The 19,543-nt window shown below is 65.0% G+C and overlaps 1 protein-coding gene across 3 annotated transcripts in view; it reads right to left on the bottom strand.

Moving 5' to 3' along the window:
- Positions 1 to 5,513: 5,513 nt before the first annotated feature.
- The window catches only part of SLC12A7 (solute carrier family 12 member 7), a 73,602-nt gene continuing 59,572 nt past the window's right edge, over positions 5,514 to 19,543 (bottom strand). For 2 of the 3 annotated variants that reach the window (XM_077116800.1, XM_077116798.1), the window contains exons 9-24: positions 18,860 to 19,027; positions 17,651 to 17,749; positions 17,236 to 17,293; positions 16,226 to 16,400; positions 15,934 to 16,052; positions 15,630 to 15,728; positions 15,340 to 15,459; positions 15,012 to 15,116; positions 14,733 to 14,901; positions 14,126 to 14,321; positions 13,747 to 13,916; positions 13,411 to 13,542; positions 11,077 to 11,184; positions 10,546 to 10,724; positions 8,152 to 8,285; positions 5,514 to 6,695 (exon numbers count right to left, since the gene is read on the bottom strand). In XM_077116800.1, coding sequence (XP_076972915.1) covers positions 6,604 to 6,695; positions 8,152 to 8,285; positions 10,546 to 10,724; positions 11,077 to 11,184; positions 13,411 to 13,542; positions 13,747 to 13,916; positions 14,126 to 14,321; positions 14,733 to 14,901; positions 15,012 to 15,116; positions 15,340 to 15,459; positions 15,630 to 15,728; positions 15,934 to 16,052; positions 16,226 to 16,400; positions 17,236 to 17,293; positions 17,651 to 17,749; positions 18,860 to 19,027 — 2,123 coding nt within the window. In that variant the 3' untranslated portion in view covers positions 5,514 to 6,603. The remainder of the gene's footprint in view (positions 6,696 to 8,151; positions 8,286 to 10,545; positions 10,725 to 11,076; positions 11,185 to 13,410; positions 13,543 to 13,746; positions 13,917 to 14,125; positions 14,322 to 14,732; positions 14,902 to 15,011; positions 15,117 to 15,339; positions 15,460 to 15,629; positions 15,729 to 15,933; positions 16,053 to 16,225; positions 16,401 to 17,235; positions 17,294 to 17,650; positions 17,750 to 18,859; positions 19,028 to 19,543) is intronic. The other variant, XM_077116799.1, reaches the window with a different exon arrangement.

Here is a 19,543-nt window from a genome sequence, read left to right on the forward strand (position 1 = left end):
GGAGCTGTAACTGTTATTTCTAGATTTTGAAAGGTTGTGCTGTATGTATCTAGAGAAGCTCAGCCTCAGAGTGACTTCTGGAGGATCTCTGTTGTTGCTCAGATTTGGCCTCAGTCTCTCTAAGCCCAATTCTGCAAGTGAAAACATTGCCCTCCCCCTACGTGGGACATGACGTCCAGAGGTAAAGGTCTCCCTGACTACGTAGGAGATGACTCCCAGGGACGAATCCAGACCTGGCATGGTGGGATCAACAATTCCATCCTGACCAAAAAGGGGAAAAGAAGTGTAATCAATAAAGTATCAGTGGCAGAGAGAGTTCAAATAGAGTTGAGAGGCTATTCTGGAGGTTGCTCTTACACAAGCTTCACTTAAACCTTGCTATTTACCCCAGTTTGCCAAACCCCAACCAAAACCATTCCTGCCAACCCTAAAGAATACCTAGGGCTCTGTCTGAGATACTACAAACTTTCACACCCTATGATTACTTTCCAGAAACCTACAACTTCCAGATGGGTTCCTAGGCCAGGTAAGGCCTGAAACCCAGCGGGGCCAGCCTCTCCAGGACGTCTGCTAGTTCCATCCCCCTATCCCACATCATTGACAAGCTCTTTACAACTTGAAAAAGTTAAAAAGGGCAGAGCCCAAATGTCCCTAAAGATTGGGAGAAGGATCAAAGGAGAAGAAGGAATTCAACAGAGAAGACAGGATTTAACAAATGAGTATGATGGCTGAACCATTATATCGATATTTTAGTCTCCAGTGTCTTGGAGCAGCTAGAAGGAAAAACCTACAATTGTGGAGCTGTAACCCACGCCAAACTCTGAAATCTGTTCTATAACCACCTGTTACAATGTACTTTGAAATGTATTGCTTTTTGTATATGTTATAGTTCATAATAAATAATGTTAAAAAAAAAAGACTACAAAGCCTGGAAACACGATTGATAGAGCTACATGGCTGAAGAGGACACGGCAGCTCAAAGGCACGACGCCTGTTTCCACCGACGCGGACAAATCCCACAGATCCCACGAACCTGCTGGGCCCTGCATGGCTTGGGCCACTGTTGGTTCTGGCCAGGGGCGGCCCTGCGCCCTCTGCCTTACCTGCCGTGGGCAGCAGGGGTCGTTCGGGAAGGACGTCCAGGCCCGGGCCCGGGCAGCTGCGCCCCATGGGCCTCCCGCGGGCCCCTGTCACCATCTCCAGCTTGGACAGAAGTAAGTGGGCACTCCCTCTGCCCTGTGGGCTCCGGCGTGTTGCCGTGTAGGGGGCGAGACCCCCGGTTGGGGATACCGTCCTGAGCCGCCCCCTAGCCCCGCCTCAGTCCTGCCCAAGCGATGCACGGTCTCCTTTTAGGAAAAACATGCAGTGTGGGCCCGTTTCCAGCAGCGGGATTCATTCTTACTCGGGTGTGGGTGTTGTAACAAAAGCTTAGGGATCCTGGGGGAGAGAAAGCAAGAGAGGGGTGGAGAAGGGGTGGGGAGAGGGAGGAGAGGTGGGGTGGGGAGCAGGGGAGGGCAACAGGGGGCATGGGGACTGGGGGGAGACCCCGGAGGCGGAAGCTGGAGCAGCACTGCCCCCTGCCCCCTGTCCCCGTGAGGGCCCGGCCAGCTCGCACCCTCTGTGACGCCCCTCCCCGCACACCTGTCTGCCCCAACTGTGGGCACATCGACTCCCCCAGCTCCTCGCTTCTCCCCGCATCCATGCCTTTGGCCTGCGACCCTGCAGTGCCTCCACCCCTTGGGACCCCAGCACCCCAGGCTCCTGCAGGGCCCGAGGGACAGGGTGGCCCTGACCAGGCCCCGCACAGGCACCGTGGACACCCGTGGACCCCTGTGGACCCCCCGTGGACACCCTTGGACCCCTGTGGACACCCATGGACACCCGTGGACCCCCGTGGCTGAGGCTGCAGCAGGGACCCATGGGATGGTGCGTTCCGCCAGGCGGGGGGTGTGCCCGCTACCTGCCCCATGCCCTGCGCATCGAGCCCCTGAACATCTCCGCTGCTCCCGCCTGGGCCACCCACTGTCACGCTACGACAAAGCCTGCGGGGGCTGCCTTGAGTGGAGCCGAGGGGTGCTGCACGGGCAGTTCCTGCACACGGGGGCCTGTGGGGGGCCCGCCGCCCCCCCGCCCCCCACCCAACACCCCACCCGAGACCCTGCCATGCCCCCGTGCCTGAGCACCCACCAGGCAGCTGGAGGAGGCCGAGGAGCAGAGAGGGGCCAGGGGGCTTCCCGGCAGGGCAGAGCATGCGCTGGCGTGCAGAATGCGTGTGCGCTGGCACCGCTGGAGCATAGGGGCAAGGGCGTCACCGGCAGGGAACCTGTCTGGCCGTGCATGTTCCCGGCCGCCTGCAGACCGGTCAGCGCAGCCAAGGCTGGAGTCCGGGAGGGCTGCCACCCTTGGGTGGGCATACGGAGGTTCACTTCCTCGCAGAGCCACGGCCCAGCCAGCCCCACGCCCCGGGCAGCAGAGGCCAGCAGGAGCCGGTGACCCCGCCGTAAGCAGTGAGGAGGCTGGCGGCCCGGACAGTGTTCCCAGCCCGTGGCGGGGCAGGCTCAGTTCCGCCCTGTGTGATTTCCACCCCATGGATGTTCTAGAAAAGGTACAACTCTCGAGACCACGATGCGATCCGAGGGGCAGGGTGGGGCGGGATCGCCGGGGGCACTTCCAGGGCACATCCTGTGTGACACAGTGGTGGGGGGATGTCACCCACATGTGTCGAAGCTGCAGAGTGGGGCACAGCCCAGGGCGTAGGGCAGGGCCCGGGGCTCCTTCTCCTGGGGGTCTGGGCGCAGGGCCCGGAGCTCCTCCCCAAGGCCACGTGCACGGTCAGGGTGCCCCACTCTGCCGTCACACTACCCACCAGGAGAGCCCCACTCCCGAGAGGGCCCCTGTGGGCCGACTGACACTTCTCGGGCTGCCCTGTCCACTGCAGATGGACGTCCCTGGGGCCTGGGGGCACTGACCTCCCCACGTACCCCGTGTGCCACAAGAAGAGGGAAGGGGGAAGGCCCCAGGGACCCCGTATTGGTGGCTGGTGGGACAGACAGATGCACACAAGACAGACATCTCCATGCAGGCTGGAGGGAAGGAGGGGCTGGAGCAGGACCTGGGGAAGCAGTGGCCATGGAGGGCCATGCCCAGTGGCTCCCCCACTGTCCTCCCCCAGCTGCTACCCCCTCCGGTCCCTCCTGTGCAGCCACCCCCCAACCCCCCCAGCTTTGTCTCCGAGGCTCGTGCACTGGGGACAAAGCGTGTCCAGGACGTCCTGGCATCGCGCCACCGCCCCACGCTGCATGGGGTTTGGAGACGTGTGTGTTCCTGCTGCCCGCCCCAGGCCCCGTAGGTAGGGCGCTCACACTTGGCCCCAGGTGCGCATCATCTGACTACAAGCCCCCCAGCTGCGAGCACAGGACCCTGCCTCGGACAGTGGATGCTGGTGCCCAGAGTGGCTTTCACGGGATAGGGAAACGTCTGAAGGCTTCTGGAACATTTCAGTCAACGCCACCTTGAAGGAGCCCAGGCGCTTTCCAACACCCTTTGTCACTGAGCCGCTGCATGTGCCTGGGTTCACGCGGGCGGGTCTGCGTGACTCCAGCCAGGGCCCCCTTGGCGAGGGCGTCTGGCTCCTGGGCAGGTGAGAGCAGCACCCGCCCCAGGGAGCGGGCTGGGGTCACTGCTCTCCCGGGCCGCCCAGCTCCCGTCTCTGACTCTTCTGCGGGTACCACGTGTCCCCCAGGGGTCAGCGCAGGTGGCGGGCGTGACCCTGGCCTCGGCACGGCAGGAGAAGGGGTCCTCCCAAGGGTGCCCTGTCCTCGCGACATGGTATAGGCAGCGGAGGGGGCGCCCCGCCCCAGGGGCCACTGACACTTAACCTGGGCCCAGCCCCTGCCTCCGTCCCCTCCTCACCCCCAGCTCACGAGCTCCAGGGCTCCCATGGCTCGTGCTCCCTGTGGCCTCAGTTCCCAGGAAGTGCACAGAAAGGACTTGCTGAATGACCGAGGGAATGAACGAATGAACGAGTGAAGAGAAGAGTGCATAAGTGAATTGGTTACTGGGTGAATAAATGAGTAAACAAACCAATGAGTGAATTAGTAGATGGATGAATGAGTGAATGAGTGACTGAAAAAGTGGGCGTGTGGGTGAATGATGAGTGAACAAGTGATGTGTGAATAAACGTGCGAAGGCTGAGTGAACGAGGGATACGTGCATGCTGCTCCCTCGGGACCTGGCACCTACCTGCAGGGCTGTCTGTGTGTCCAGCTGAGCCCTGGACACAGACCGACCCGGGTCAGGCAGGGGGCCCTGCAGACTCAGTTCCAGAAGTTGGGGGCCGGAAGCCCCTCAGACATGCTTTTCTCCCAGATCAAGTGTGTGTGACTCTCGAGTGGCTTTAGAGACCAGAGGAGTCTGTTTAGCAGGCGGAGTCGGCTCAAAGCGGGTGCAGGAGGCCCTGCCTGCCCGGCGCCTGGGTATGAGGGCGCAGGTGAGCTTGGCACTGCAGGGTCAGGGCCGTTGGGGCGCTCCAAGAGCCCCTGCTGCCGCACCAGCCACTCTAGCTTCAAGTTCAGACATTTGCGGCCTTGCACATCCCCTCCCCGGGCTATCCCTGTGGGCACCCGCCTTCCCAGGACCCCCGACTCATCCCACCCACTGCACCAAGGGGCCGGTGGAGCCTTCGCACCCGTGGGGGGACCCAGGCCCGGGAGGGGAGCAGCCGTGTCCCCACCCCCAGCAGTTCTGGGGACGCAGGTTTCAGCACCTTCCAGCAGCAGGGCCTGGCGCCTGGCCCCCAGGCCTAGAGCCCACATCAACTCCTCATGTCCAAGGCCGGGTGGCATCTGTCCTTCACGGGGCAGCCCCCCCAGGCCTGCCGACCTCCCCTCCGCATCCCAGCCAGCCCCCTCTCCTGGCCCTGCAGCTGCCTCCAGCCGGCCGCCCCCTCTCTCTGGCCTGCAGACCCAGGACGCAAGGAGCCCCCGCACCTGCCACTCCGGCCCTCCCCTCCCCACCCCTTCAGGGCTTTGCACACACTGAAGCCACCGCCGCCCCCGCATCTCAACTGCAGCTTTGCCATCTGGGCTCCCCCCCACCTGCCAGGTGCCACAGAGCAGGCAAGACAGGGCCTGGGGAGGCTGGGCTCTCCTGGCTCCACTTCTGCTGCCACCACTTCTCAGGGGCCCGAGAGGCTGGGGTAGGGGCAGGGTCCCAGCCTTGCAGGCCTGGGAGTGACCCTGCAGGCTGGGGGCAGGGTCCTGGGGGAATGACCCTGCAGGTTGGGGGTGGGGTCCTGGGAGAGTGACTCTGCAGGCTGGGGGTGGGGACCTGGGGGAGAGACCCTGCAGGCTGGGGAGTCACTGTGCTTCCCCTTGGCCACAGGGGTGTGTGAGGTTGGGGGTGTTGGCAGCGGCCTGGCCACCCAGGTGAGCGCCATCTGCCTGTCCCACACGTCCCCTCCGGTTCCCGGGAGCCTCCCTAGACTCTGGTCCTTAGCTGGCCACACCTGGAAGAACCTCAAGGGGGTGAGAGCCGGTTGCACCAACCGCTGAACTCCACATTGAACGAGACACCATGTCCCCAGTGTGCTGGGGCTGCACACAACTTTATTCTCCTACTAACAGTCACTCAAAGGCGTGGGGCTGACAGGGAAATGAGAGATCAACTGTGAGAGCTGCGAGAGGCTGGGGGTCTACAGTGCAGAGGGCCTGGGGTGTCCTCGGTCAGTGCAGGGCCTGTGAGTTCAAGCAGGGAGAGCCTGGGGGTCTCCTCCCACCAGGGAAGGGTCCAGGGGTCTCCTCGCATCAGTGCAGGGTCCAGGCGTCTCCTGGTGTCAGTGCAGGGCCCGGGGGCCTCATGTGCCCGTGTGGGGTCTCAGGTACACGCCTAGCCGGTACCGCGGAAGTGACGCCAGGCCCACAGGCAGCTCACGCAGGGCCTCGCTCACACCCTGGGCCCCTGTCCACGATTGCAGGCATCACCGACCCTGCCCAAACCTGGGACGCGGGTGCAAACGGGGCTCGTGTCACCACTTCGCCCAGGGCTGCACCGACAGGACACACTGAGCAACGAGGAAACTCCCCAGACCGTTAAAACAGAACAGTGACCGCAAAAAGGGGGCTCCCGGTGTCCAGAGATGGAACCAGCCGGCCACATGGGCAGCCGAAGGGGTCAGGCCACAAGATGTGTCCGCGCCTGCGCCGTCACTGGGGGCTGGGGACACGTGGCCTGCGTGCGGGGGAGCGGGGGGCACTGACAGGGCTCGGGTTGCGCGTGGCATCCGGGCTCTCCCTCCCTCGGTGCCCCCAGGTAGCGCCGCCACTGCCCGTGGAAGGATGTGGCATCAGAAGCGGGGCCGGGCACCTAGGCACAGCCTCTTCTCCCGCAGCCGCCACAGGTGAGAAAGGTTCTAAAACTCTAAAGGCCCAGGGCTTGGCCGCGGTGTCTCGCCGCTGGCTGACAAGGCCCCGGGGCCCCAGAGGCTGAGGCCACGGGTGTCCAGTGCTGGCCACCGTGGCGCCTCTGCCGCTCCTGCAGCTCCCGCCGCGACCTGGGGCCGTGGCCAGGCGGAGTGTCTAGCATGCTGCCTGGGTTCCCGCAGCGCTAGGAGTAGATGGTGACCACCTCCCGGCCACTGCCCCTGACCAGCAGGACCCTGGCCAGGCCCTCGGTCAGGACCTCGAGGAACTCCATGTCTGGGCGCAGAGTTAAGGCTACAGCACTTTTCACGGGTGGGGACAACCCACACAGCCACCGGCTGAGCGTCTGCCTGGAGGAGTGGGGCGGGGGGGGCCGGCCAGGGGCAGGGGGAGTCCAGGGAAGCCAGTGGGGGGCAGGGGGCATCTGGGAGGCCAGCAGGAGAGCAGGGGGCATCTAGGGCAGCCGGCAGGTGGGCAGGGGGTATCCATGGGGGCCGATAGGGAGCAGGGGGCATCTGGGGGGGAGGGGCACCTGTGGTGGCCAGCGGGGGCGGGGGGGCAGGCAGCGTCCAAGGGGGTTGGCCGGGGACGGGGTATCCAGGGGGGTTGGTGAGGGCACAAGGGGGCCGGCAGAGGGGACAGGGGGTGTCCAGGGGAGCGCGGGGTGCATGGGCCAGGTGCCCGGCCGGCAGAGAGAAGAGAGGGGCTGTGCACAGACCCGACACTCCAAGGCCCCTGGAACCCCACAGAAGCAAGAGCTCAGCGAGCAGGAACTCACTCAGGGGGTGGGGACCCGGCATCGCCTCTGACCAGGGTACTGAGAGCAGACAGAGTGGACGGCTGGTGCCCCGCCCTCCCTGCCAAGCCCCTCCTGGCCAGCTCCGGAACCCTCTGCCTCTGAGTCCTCGGGGGGCCCAGCCTCTGCGCTCGGGGCCAGGACTCTTGACAATGGGGATGGCAGGGTCCAGCAGGCAGCTCCTTCCCCACACCCAGGTGTCCACCACGGGTGCCCTTCGGCCCTGACCCCACACCAGAACCCAGTGGAGCAGAGGCTGGGCATTGAGAGCCCCGAGGCCCCGAGAACCCCACGGACACAGGTTCGGGGACCCCTGTGGCCAGGGCAGCTGCTTCTGCTCGGCGTGTTGGGGACCGGCCGCAGCTGACACAGGAGCCCGCGCAGTGGACTCGGGTGGGCCAGACGGACAGTGTGGCTGGGGGCTGCTCCCCCACCCCCACTTCCCGCTGGCCTTATTCGTCCGTGCAGCCCCGGACAGCAGGGGAGTAGGCACAGAGGAGCTCGCTGCGGCCCTGAACTCACCAGCCCCTGCAGGCCAGTGCCACTTCCCGACCCTGCCCCTGCCCCCCCACCCCGCCCCCGCCCCAGACCCCGTCCCCCCGACCCTCACCCCGTCCCCCTGGCCCCGACCCCGTCCCCCCGACCCTCACCCCGTCCCCCTGGCCCCGACCCCGTCCCCCCAACCCTCACCCCGTCCCCCTGACCCTGACTCCACCCCCTACCCCATCCCCCGACCCTGTCTCCCGACCCCGTCCCCCTGACCCTCGCCCCGTACCCTCGACCCCCACCCCGCCCCCGACCCCGTCCCCCCTGACCCTCACCCCATCCCTCCAACCCCGTCCCCAGCAGCCCAATGTCTCCCCACGTCCACCCCAGCTGCCCGCAACGCCCCAGGCCCCATGTCCCAGGCCCAGGGGGCGGACCAGGAAAGGATACAGTTCTCATCCCCTTGCCGGTTCCTGGGGGGCCCCGGCATGTTGAGCAGCACGAGCTGGGCGTCCTGGGACCTGCTGAGCACGGCGCCGTTGAGCCTGACGGCCGTGTGCATCCTCCTGACATTGGACTGGTCCCTGCGGGGGACAGGGGTCACTGCGCAGCCCGTCCCCCGTGCCCCTGGCCAGCTAGTGCAGCACATGGGGACGGCAGGGGTCAGCCGAGGGTGCGTGGGCTTCCGGGTGATGCCACATGTCAGAGCTGCTGGCCCGCAGCGTGGAGACACCCAAGGCCAGTCCCGAGGCATAACGTCCCCCCAGCAAAGGTGCCTGCAGCTTCAGAAGGGACGTAAAGCCCATGCCGTGGCGAGGGGACGCTGGAAAGAGGGATCTGGGTGAAAACAGCCGAGGTTCAAACAGTCCCCTGGCCATGTCGCAGAGGCACCAAGGGGGTAGCGGGCCCCACAGGAACAGGAACGGGCTGCCCCTGACCCAGCTGGGTGAGGGTGGCCGGGCAGCAAGGGGCACAAACATGCGGCCGGGGCACGCGGGGAGAAGCGGCTCTGCGGCGTACCACCGAGGCCTCGGCGTTTTGGCAGAAGCCATTTCCCACGCTGGCCAAAGATGACCCGCCCAGGAGAGCAGGTGCCAAATGCAGGGAGGCAAGGGCGAGGAATAGAACAGCGGCAGGTCTGCACGCGCGCGGCCCGGACAAACCCTCGGGCTACCCCGGGGGGGGGGCGCTCCCCTTCCCACTCATCCTGGCGCAGAAGAAGCACGGGTTGCCGCCCCCACGCTCCGGCTGCCCCAGATGCCCCAGCGCCCCTGACCACCCGCAGCTGTTCCCGATGCCCCACAGCCCCACTACTGAGGTCCACAGTCCACGTGCGTCTCCATGCTCAGTGCCCAGCAGCGCTGGCACCGCCCCCGTCTACACCCGGCCCCCAGCACCGGGCAGGACTTGCCTCCGTCTACCCCCGGTACCCTGCACGGGGCAGAACTGGTCAGCAACCACAGAGTTCACATGTTGTGCTGTAAAACCATGGGCCCAGGGCCTGCCACCTCTGCCCATGTCTCCCCCAACACCAGAACACGCCAGCGCGTTCACCAATGACCACGTGACCCCACGGACTCCACACTGACTGCGAGAGCCGAGATCCCACACGGAGGTTGGTCACTGGACACAAGCAGATGGACAGAGGCCCTGCCGTGGCGCTGGGGGAGGCCCACTAAGGCTCGACTTGTAGGCAGGTAAATCCGCCCCCAGCCACCAGTGACCTGGCGAACACAGCCAGGGCCTCTGTCCAGGGCCTCCGCCCACAGCTTCGAGGGCAGCCATTAAAGGTGCCAAGCTACGGCCCAGGTGGGCCACAGCCCCCAAGCAGCCTCGCCAGGAATGCGCATGTGACAGTAAAGGGCCGGGAGGTGGAGAAACCGCAGGGGTTTGAAACCTGAGGTTGGTCCAGCAGGCCCTCGTGCTTTCTCGTGTTTCCTGGGCACCAGGATGGCAGCATCCCCGGCAGGGAGGGGAGAGGCTGGCTTCCTTTCCCAAGTGCTGTGTGGGCACGGTGCCCAAGTGTGAGGCCGGGTGGGGCCACGTGTGCTAGCGTGAGTGATGTGTGCACTGGAGTACTCCTGTGTGAAAGCATGCATATGCACGGTGTGATCTTTGTGTCCGTACCCACGTGCCTCGTGTGTGTGTACATGTGTGGGCTCCAACAGACAGTGGTGTAGTAGAGTGTTTTAGGGAGACCTCCACCCCTGCATCTGTTTTGAGCTCCCCCAGGGGACCGAGCATCTTCGCTTTCTCCAGGGGTGGATAAGCTCAGGTTTAGGGGTAAAAAACGAAACAAAGTGACCCTCAGCCAGAGCCCCCTGCCTGAGCTAATGTGGTTCTAGGCAGCCTTGACCCCAGGGATGGGGAACAATCCAGAAAGTCCCAGGGGACGGCTGGGGACCATGAAAGAAGGGAAAGGGGCAGGAAGTCAGATACGGGCCGGGACACTGGGAAGTCACCCGGCCACGTGAGCTCAGACTGCCCCACTTTCTGTGGCAGAGGGAGAGATGGGGAGCATGATAGCAGGAGCCAGCCCCCCCCCCACTCCAGCACACATGGCCTGGGGCACAGTCAGCCCCACTCTAACCTGTGGGGTGGCCCCTCCCAGGAGGGACCCCAAAAAGCCAGTTCAGCTCCCCCATTAAAGGCCCCAGCTGGGCAGTCACCCCCTCACAGGCTGACGTGCTTGAGACCCGGGGAGGCCGTGAGACTGAGACGGAATGGGGTCCCCTGACGGCCCCCTGCTCAGCCGGCCGGCACATGGTGGCCGGGGCTGGACTGTGGGGGGGCAGGTGAGCCCCCACCAGCCACTGGAGGAACGGGACCTCGGCCGACACTCACGGCTTCAGGCTGAAGATGTCCTTGAAGCCGGGCATGGTGGTGTCCCTGACCCGCTGCTTCTCGGCGGTCAGCTTCTCCTTGGTCCAGGTCATCTGCGCCCTGTCTGCCGTGGATGGTGCCTGCGTGCTGGCCATCAGCGCAGAGCGGGACGCCGTGTTCCTGTCATGGATCAGCTGAGCCTGCAGAAGAAGCAGGCATGGGGGGTGCCCTGTGCCTCAGCTCCCTGGGGCTAGACACGCCGACACTCTCACAGCTGCCCGGGAGGGACAGGGCAGGCAGCTGAGCTGGGGTGGGGAGCGGGGAGCTGGGGGGCCCAGGAGCTGGGGGGGCCGGGGACCTGGGGGGGGGTAGGGAGCTAGGGGATGGTAGAGGGGCAGGTCTTGTTGGTGGGAGGAGCTGGAGGAAGTAGGAGAGGAGAGGGCTGTGAGGGGTAGATGGGACAGGAGAGGGAGGGGAGGTGGAGGGACGCTTCCTGCTCCTGCTGCCCCCGCCCTGCCCTCCCGGACCCCGTGGGCGCCTGTGTCCCCGCACCTCCCGTGCACGCTCGGTCTTGGAGAGGTGCATCTGCTTCAGCATCTGGGATCTCTGCTCCATCATCAGCGTCTTCTCGTAAGTGAAAGCCGAGATGTCGTTTTCAACCTAGAACGTCCCAGTGTGTGGGCATGAGCACGGCCCACCAGGCAGCTGCAGCACCGCCCACGGTACCCTCGGCCTGAGGACGGCCAGACACGGGGTCCCCAAGACCGGCATGGCTCGTGCCACCCCTCCCTCACCCCGTTTCTGGAGCTGCTCCTCGGGGTTCAGGGACGCAGCAACTGCCAGCTCCCAAGGAGGCGAGGGCGAGGCCCACATTAGCTGGTGAGTGATCGTGAGCGTGGGTGAGTGTGCGACTGTGGATGTGTGGTGTGGATATGGTGCACAATACTTGCGTAAGGCACGTGTGAGCATGAATAGGCGTGAGCTGTGAACGTGGGCAAGACTAGGAGAATGGAGTGTGTGTGAATAAGTGTGGGAAGATGTATACGAGTGTGGGGCTGTGGTGTAAGCACGTGTGAATGTGCGTGAGCACGTAGAGAGCAGTTGGGTCCTCTCCGCAATGGGACACCCACAGCCGGGGCCCCGGGGACTGGCTCGGTCCAGGGCAGATGGCCTGGACCCCACAAATGCCCCCACGGCAGGAGGCAGCGGGACGGCTGCGACACAGTGAGGGCGCCAGCACTCTGTGAGGGCCACCTCCCTCGCTGTGGCTAAAGACACACCAGCTGGGGGGGGGGTCCTGGCCCCCGGTCAGGGCAGCCCACCACGCCACTGCCGCAGGTGGGTACCTACAGGGGAACAATGTGCACCGTGCACCCCACTCCGGAGCCTCCTGGCATCTCCAGTCCTGGGAGCTAACCCTGCGGCACACCCAGGCATGCAAAGCCATGCACGCAGCCCCGTGCAAACGCCCGGAAACGGAAGTTAACCCTGTGGCACACCCAAGCATGCATAGCCGTGCACGCAGCCCTGTGCAAATGCCCAGAAACGGGAGTTAACCCTGCAGCACACGCAGGCGTTCATAGCCGTGCACACAGCCTCGTACAAACACCCGGAAAGAAGAAACCGAACTCGCCTGCCACGATGCCAGCCAGGGAGCCCCTGGGAACCCAGCTGCAAGCCAGAAGCCCCGCCCATCTCCCCGCTTGCTCTACAAAACCCAGGATGGTAAGCAGCTGCCAGGATGCCCGGGGGGCTGACTGAGGTGCGCAGACCCCATGTGCCTGGCCCCCACACGCTTCTCATCTGCCCAAGGCTTTCCAGTGAGCGTGCGCCGCACGCACACCCACACGCAGACCTTGCCACAGGCACCAGCTCGGGCAGGCGCCCGGGGCTGAACCCACAGAAGAGGCAGAGTGGGTGTGGGTAGGGGCGCAAAGGGCTGGGTGCTGTGCCTACAAGGGCAGCGACCTGGGGGCTGGTGGGGACCTCAGCCTGCTCCTCGCAGCCCCAGGATTTGGTGGTGCCTGTCTGGATGGTTCTGAACCAGGACCCCAAGGTCCCCCGACCGTCACCCCAGCACGCTAACCTGTCTCCATGAGAGCAACCGGGAGCACAGCGTGGCAGCGGCCCCAGTGTGCACTGACGGGGACATGCCGGGGGAGGCGCGAGCTGCGCCTGTAAAACGCTCCCCTACCAGAGGGGCTCCGCCAGCCCACCCCACCCCAGCTCGAGGGACCCGCTGCCCAGGACTAGAAAAGGGAACAAGAAACTGCGGCTTCCATATGGAGGCAGGACAGATGCCCTTCTGCTGTGAGCACGGCGATGCAACCCCCTCCTGCAAGATGTGAGTGGGGAGGGCGGCTGGCCTCTGGGGTCTGTGCCCCATATCCGCGGCAGGACCACGGAGAACCCCCCAGGGAACTCGGGGAAGGAGGAGCAGCGTTCCGACCTGGGGAACGAGCCCACGTGCAAACGTATGGCCAATATGCAGCCCAGAAGGCTGCTCGGTGGGGCACAGCGCCTGGCCTCAGGCAGCACCGCAGGGTCCCACCTTCCCGTGCTGCCTCCCCCACCTCCACTCTCAGTGCCCCCCCCCATCATAGGCATAGCCCGGGCACCCGCTCACCATCTCCCCCACCTCCACCCTCAGCACCCGCCCCCACATCATGGACACAGCCGGATACCCGCTCACCACCTCCACCACCGCCACCCTCAGCTCCCCCCCGCATCATGGGCACAGCCCGGGCACCCGCTCACCACCTCCACCACCTCCATCCTCAGCCACTCCTCCCATCATGGGCACAGCCTGGGCACCCGCTCACCACCTCCACCACCTCCACCCCCAGCTCCCCCCTCCATCTGGGCCCAGCCCAGGAACTTGCTCACCATCTCTACCACCTCCACCTCGGCGTTGATGCGCAGGTGGTACAGAAACACCTGCAGGTCCTTCTTCATCTGGATGCTGTTGTCATCCACCTGTGCTACCGTGAAGATGCGCATCCGGCACTTCCGCCACACCTGCGGGGGTGAGGGTGGGCGCAGTGTCCAGCACGGGCCGCGGGGCCCACAACTCCAGGGCTGCCATCCATCCGCCCCGGACCCCCGGCCTGCGTCCGCCCACCCGTCCCGGGCCCCCGGCCTGCATCTGTCTCCACCCTGGAGCCGGCATCCACCCACCCTCCCCTTCCCACGCCCCCGCCCTGCCCCCACCCGCCCGCCCACCTTGTGCTGGCGCAGCAGGAAGGGCAGCAGCATGAGGAGGCCCCCGTCGTGCACCACCCACCACACGTCGATGTGGCCCCCGCCCAGCCGTTCCTGGTTGGGGGGAAACAGGTCCACGTTCTTGGCCACCAGCAGGGCCTGGTGGGCGGCTGTGGTGTCCCGGACTGTGTCTGTGGGGTCAGCCAGGGGGTGGGGTCAGCCGGGGGTGGGATCAATTGGGGAGGGTGGGGTTAATCAAGAGCGCAGAGTCAGACGAGGTAGGGCAGGGGCAGCTGAGGCGGGAACAGTCATGGGCACAGATCCTGGGAGCAGGACAGAGCAGGACAAGGTCAGCTGGGGGCAGGTCAGCCAGGGGTGGGGGGCAGGGCCTGGCACGCACCCACGAAGTTGCGCCAGGAGGAGGGGTTGTCGGCGTGGCGCCAGCGGGCGGGCCAGCCCACCAGCACGGTGTTGTGCTTCATGCCGCCCAGGCCGGCTGACTGGACCAGGTGGGACACGCCGTCCCGTAGGCTGGACGACACCACCAGCTGGCAGAAGCCTTTGGTCTTCTCGACGCCCATCAGTGCGCGGATGTTCTGCAGGCGGGAAGGGTCAGGGTGCGGCCAGCAGCCCTGACCCTGGGCCCAGCCGGGCCTGGACAGTGGCTCCCGTGCTCAGCAGAGATGCCCACCCTGCGCAGAGACCCTCAGAAGGGCACGCCAGGCACCCTCCTGAGCATGGGCACTGCCCTCGCGGCTCCAGAGCAGACCCGGCCGTGTGCCCCCCCTGCCCCTGCCCAGGGCATGCATCCACTGTGTGGCTCCCAGAGTGCGCTCGTGGGCCCAACACCTCTGGCCACCCTGCCCCTCGGCCCCACAGCTGACCCGGGCTCCCTCTGGGCCAGGCGGGAGACACTTTCCGGGCGCTGAGACCTGTTGGGTCCGGCCCTCTGGGCTTCCCTGGCCCCCATCCACTTCCCTGGAGCCCCTCCCCCCGGTCCTGCCCACCTCCTCTGCGCGCTGCGCCTCGGCATGCCGGTCCAGGTAGGTGCCCTCCAGCACGGCGCCCACGATGGTCAGGCCCCTGCCGGCCTTGAGCTGGCTGGTGAGGGACAGCAGGCGCGGGTGCTTCACGGCCTGCTCCGCGTCCAGGTTCAGCATCACCAGCACCTGTGGCCTGCGTGGGACGGCGGCACCTCAGCAGACGGCCCCCACGTCCAGGACCCTGGCCATGTGCCCGGCGCCCAGGTGGGCAGAGGCCGCCACAACCCCCACCTGGCCGCTCACCTCCAGTTCTTGGTGTGGGGGGGGCCGTGCTCGACGCGCAGCAGGGCGTAGCGGGCAGCGTTGAGCGACAGGCCGCGGATGCCATCGCCCCACTCCTTCTCTGCCCTGGGAAGCAGGCACACTCAGAGAGCTTCTTGGGCAGGTGGCGGGACCCTGCCAGGCCGCGCCCGTACGCAGGAGGGGGCTCCCCAGAGGGCATGCAGGGAGAGAGGGCACATGGGGAGGGCACGCGGGGAGGGAGGGCGGGCTCGGCCCTCATGCCCCCCATGCCCACCCGGCCGAGGGTGGGTCCCCAGGTGCCTTCCCGGGCCCAGGGCGCGACACCCACCCGCGGAACTCGATGTACTTGTAGATGCAGCCAGCGACCAGCATGGCAGCCAGCGCGTAGTGCCAGGAGCAGACGAACATCAGCGCCAGGCACAGGCTCATGCCCAGGAAAGACAGCGTCCTGCGAGACAGGAATGCTTGCGGGGAGCCGGCCCCGCCCCCGCCCCCGCCCACACACACCCGGACCCCCACAGCACCTCCCACCCACCCCTCAGCCCCGAGCCAGCATCCAGTGCAGGGAACAGCCGGGCACTGCGTCTGCGGAGCCTCCAGCAGGGACCCCACCCTCACCAGTGGTAGAAGCGAAAGCGCGGGCGCCAGTTGGGCGTGCGCAGGAGGGTCTGCACAGCACAGGCCAGGTTCACGAACAGGTAACACATGAGGAAAAACCTAGGCACACGGATGGGGGCACGTCGGGGGGTTGGGGCACATCGGAGGATCGGGGGGCACGCCAGGGGGTCGGGGCACATCAGGGAGTCCCACTGGAGACCACGTTGAGGGTCACATCGTGGCGTGGCTGGCCCGGCCCCCACTCGCCACTGTCACAGGGTCTGCAGCCCACCTGGCCACCCCCCCGGCCCCTGCCCCCCCGCACATGGACAGGATGGGTGCCACGCTGTCCAGGGACGCGATGAGGATGCCACTCTCACAGATGAGGGCCGTGAGCAGCAGGGCCCAGGTGGGCTCCCCATTGGCCTTGCCGTGGCCGAACACCTGCGGGGACAGGTGGGTGTGAGGCGCGGGACGCCACTCACCCAGCCGAGCACAGGGCGCCGCGGACACCCGAGGGGAAACATGGGCACTTGGGACTGACTCTGGCCTAGAGGAGGGCCCCCAGGCCCCACTCCCAGAGACACCCCCCAGGTACCCCCTCCCACTCAGTTCACCTGCAGGAAGGGCACGAGCCCATCACGCGCAATGGCCTGCAGCAGGCGGGGGGCCCCTGTGAGACTCTGCAGGCCGGCGCCACAGGTGGAGAAGAAGGAGCCGATGACGATGACCCAGGGCGAGGGCCAGGCCAGTGCACCGATGACCAGCCTGCCCTGCAGGGCCTCCCCGAACCTGCAAGCAGACCGGCGGCTCAGCCAGCTGCAGGCCCCGGCGTGCAGCAGGATGCCCTGAGAGCCCCAAGGGGGGCTGCAGAGAGACGTAGGGCCGGGACGCAGGAACGGCCACCCTGACTGCAACCTTGTGCCGGTGTCTGCTGAGCTGGCCCAGCCCCGGCACGGGGTCCCTCCCGGCACCTTCAAGGACCCCCATCCCAGCCCAGACCTCTGCCCTGACCCACTGGGCCTTCTTCCACCTGCAGGTGCCTAGGGCTCGACTTGGGACCCTCCCTGTGCCCCCGCTGTTTCTATCCCAAACCCTTCAACAGCCACAGCAAGAGCTCACCTTGGACACAAGGGAACGGTCACTAGGGAGGGTGTGGGGCTGAGGACCGATCCATAGCAGCCCCTGACCCTTGACCCCTCGGGCCACTGCTGACTCCGGCCCCCTCAGCGAGGCCACGTGTCGGGGAAGGAGTGGGGCCCTGCCAGCCCCAGGGCATGCCAGCCTTGGGGCAGCCCCAACGGGCAGGAAAGGAAATCTGTGCCCGCAGCACAGGGGACCCTTGGCCACTGGCACATCCAGGACCCATGGGGAAGGGGTCTCACTGCCAGCTGCTTGTGGCCAGGCCATGGACCACCCCTCGGCGTCAGGGCTGGGAGCTGCCTACTGAGGCCTGGCCAGGGGCACTGCGTGTGGGCTGGGCACAAGGAAGGCCCTTGCTCACCAGGCAGCCACGTGCCCCTAGATGGACAGCTCAGAGCGGCCACAGGGCAGGGAGCTGTGCACAGGACTCAAGACAGGAGCCTGACAGTGCCTGTCTCTGCAGGCTGGGGATGGAACAACGTACTTGTCCCGCAGGACCACGCCCTCGATGCAGGCACCGAACAGGACAATGCAGGACAGGTCTGGGGTCCCCGTCAAGGAAGAACAGCGGCCCAGTAGGATGGGAGCAGAAACAACACAGCCCAGCACAGCCATGCCCAGTTCTGGGACACCCAGCACAGAGTCCAGCGGGCTGACCCCCACACCCAGCTTAGAGTCCAGAGGGCCAATGCCCACACCCAGCTCAGAGTATAGCAAGCTGACCCCACACCTGGCTCAGAGTCCAGGGAGTTGACCCCCGTGCCCGGCACTTTAAGACTGGAACACACCTGTCAGAAGGCTCTCTCAGGGGGCCCCGGGCCCAGGGCCCAGGACAGCTGTCCTCCCCCGGGCAGTGGACAGTGTCCAGCCCGCAGCCCCCATGGCACTTCCAAGGATACAGATGAAGGACGTGGTGGCGATGGCCAGGATGGTACCCGTGGGGATGGACTTCTGGGCATCCCTGAGGTCGCCAGAACGGTTCGAGCCCGCCATGATGCCTACAGGACGACAGGGTGAGCCACGCGTCCTGAAAATGCCACCTGCACAGATGTGGACACAGTACCGCAGAAACCAAGCACAGAGCTCCACAAGGCAGTGCCGGAAGGCTCTGGGGCTGCACACGCCACGCGTCTTGATCCCATACGTCCACACTGCAGGGCTGCTGAGGACGGCACTGGTGGAGGCACCCCGAGTGCCCCAAGAAGATGGGCAAGCCGCAGGACCAAGGGGATCCCAGATCCTCAAGGCAGCAGGACCAGCCACCCCCCGGGACGCCGTGTGCACTGACCCCCAGACACCTGCTCCCCCGGCCAGGGAGGATCCCCAGGAAGGAAGAAGAGGGCTGAGGGCCAATTCATCACAGAGTGCCGCTGGGTCCAGAGACGCACAAACATACACACACACACAAGTGCACTCGTATGCACACGTGCACATGGAGATACACACACGCGCGTACATTTATGCACACATACAGGTGTGTGTACACAGAAGTCCACATGCACGTGTACATGTGTGAATGCACAAACTCACCAGTGTACACATATGCACATGTGCAGGTGGAGGTACACACACCAGTACACACACACGCACACATGCGTGAGGATGTACACACAAGTCCACATGCACGCATACACATGTAGATGCACACACTCACCAGTGTACACATACGTACATGTGTAGGTGAAGATACACACATGCACACGTATGCATACATGCACGTGGATGTACACATAAGTGCACATATGGAAGTACACATGCGCACACATGTACACATGGAAGTGAACACATGCACACTTGTACATGGAGGTACACACACAAGCGTACACATACACACATGCACAGCAATATACACATGCATGTGGATGTACACATGTGCACACAACTGCACACAGATACACCTTCATACATATGCACAGCACACGGGTGTGCACACATGCACACACAGACACGTATGCACACCAGCAGTGGGGCATGTCTTGGTGACCCGGGGCCTGCTATGCACATGCTCAGCAGAGCAGGGACAGAACTCTAAACCAGGTGTTTACTGAACCCCGCATCAGCACCAATGGCCCCAGAAGGGAAGGACGAGGGGCCAGGACGGGGCTCACCGGTCACCGACGGGAAGTAGATGCCCAGGAGCATGGTGAAGTAGGTCATGATGTCGGTGAGGACATACGGCTGTCCGCTGGCCCGGTTCTCGTCTGGCACGGGCACCGACGGCAGGCCCTTCTTCTCTACAAACGCACCTTTGTCCGTGTACGTGCTCCACAGGTTCTCTGTGCAGAGGGTAGAACCACAGACACCCCATGGATTCCAGAACCTTCTGTAGGCTCCCTAGAGCAGGGCAGGGCCACCCAGAAGCTGAGGTCAACAGACACGGGGTCATGACCAAGTGACCAGATGTGAGATGGTGTGAAAGTGATCAGATGTGACATGGCTTGAGAGGTTGAGATGGAGCGTGACATAGCATGATGTGACGTGACCGGCTGTCATGCGGTATGACAGGACATGGCGTGACATGGCAGAAAAATGACAGGGTGTGATGGGACACAATGGAGCGTGGTGTGGTGGGTGTGAGGTGATGGAGCATGGCGTGACAGGGCATGGTGTGGTGGGGTGTCATACGGCAATAGGATGTGGTGTGATGAGTGTCATGTGATAGGTGTCATATGGCGAGGTGGGGTGTTGCAGGGCGTCATGACAGTGTAAAGAGGCATCATGGGGTGTGATGTGGGTGTGATGTGGCGTGCCAGGGCACAGCAGGGTGTGGGGGGCGTGACGCGTGGCGGGCA

This window comes from Tamandua tetradactyla, chromosome 9, assembly GCF_023851605.1.
Source record: "Tamandua tetradactyla isolate mTamTet1 chromosome 9, mTamTet1.pri, whole genome shotgun sequence".
Classification (NCBI taxonomy): domain Eukaryota; kingdom Metazoa; phylum Chordata; class Mammalia; order Pilosa; family Myrmecophagidae; genus Tamandua; species Tamandua tetradactyla.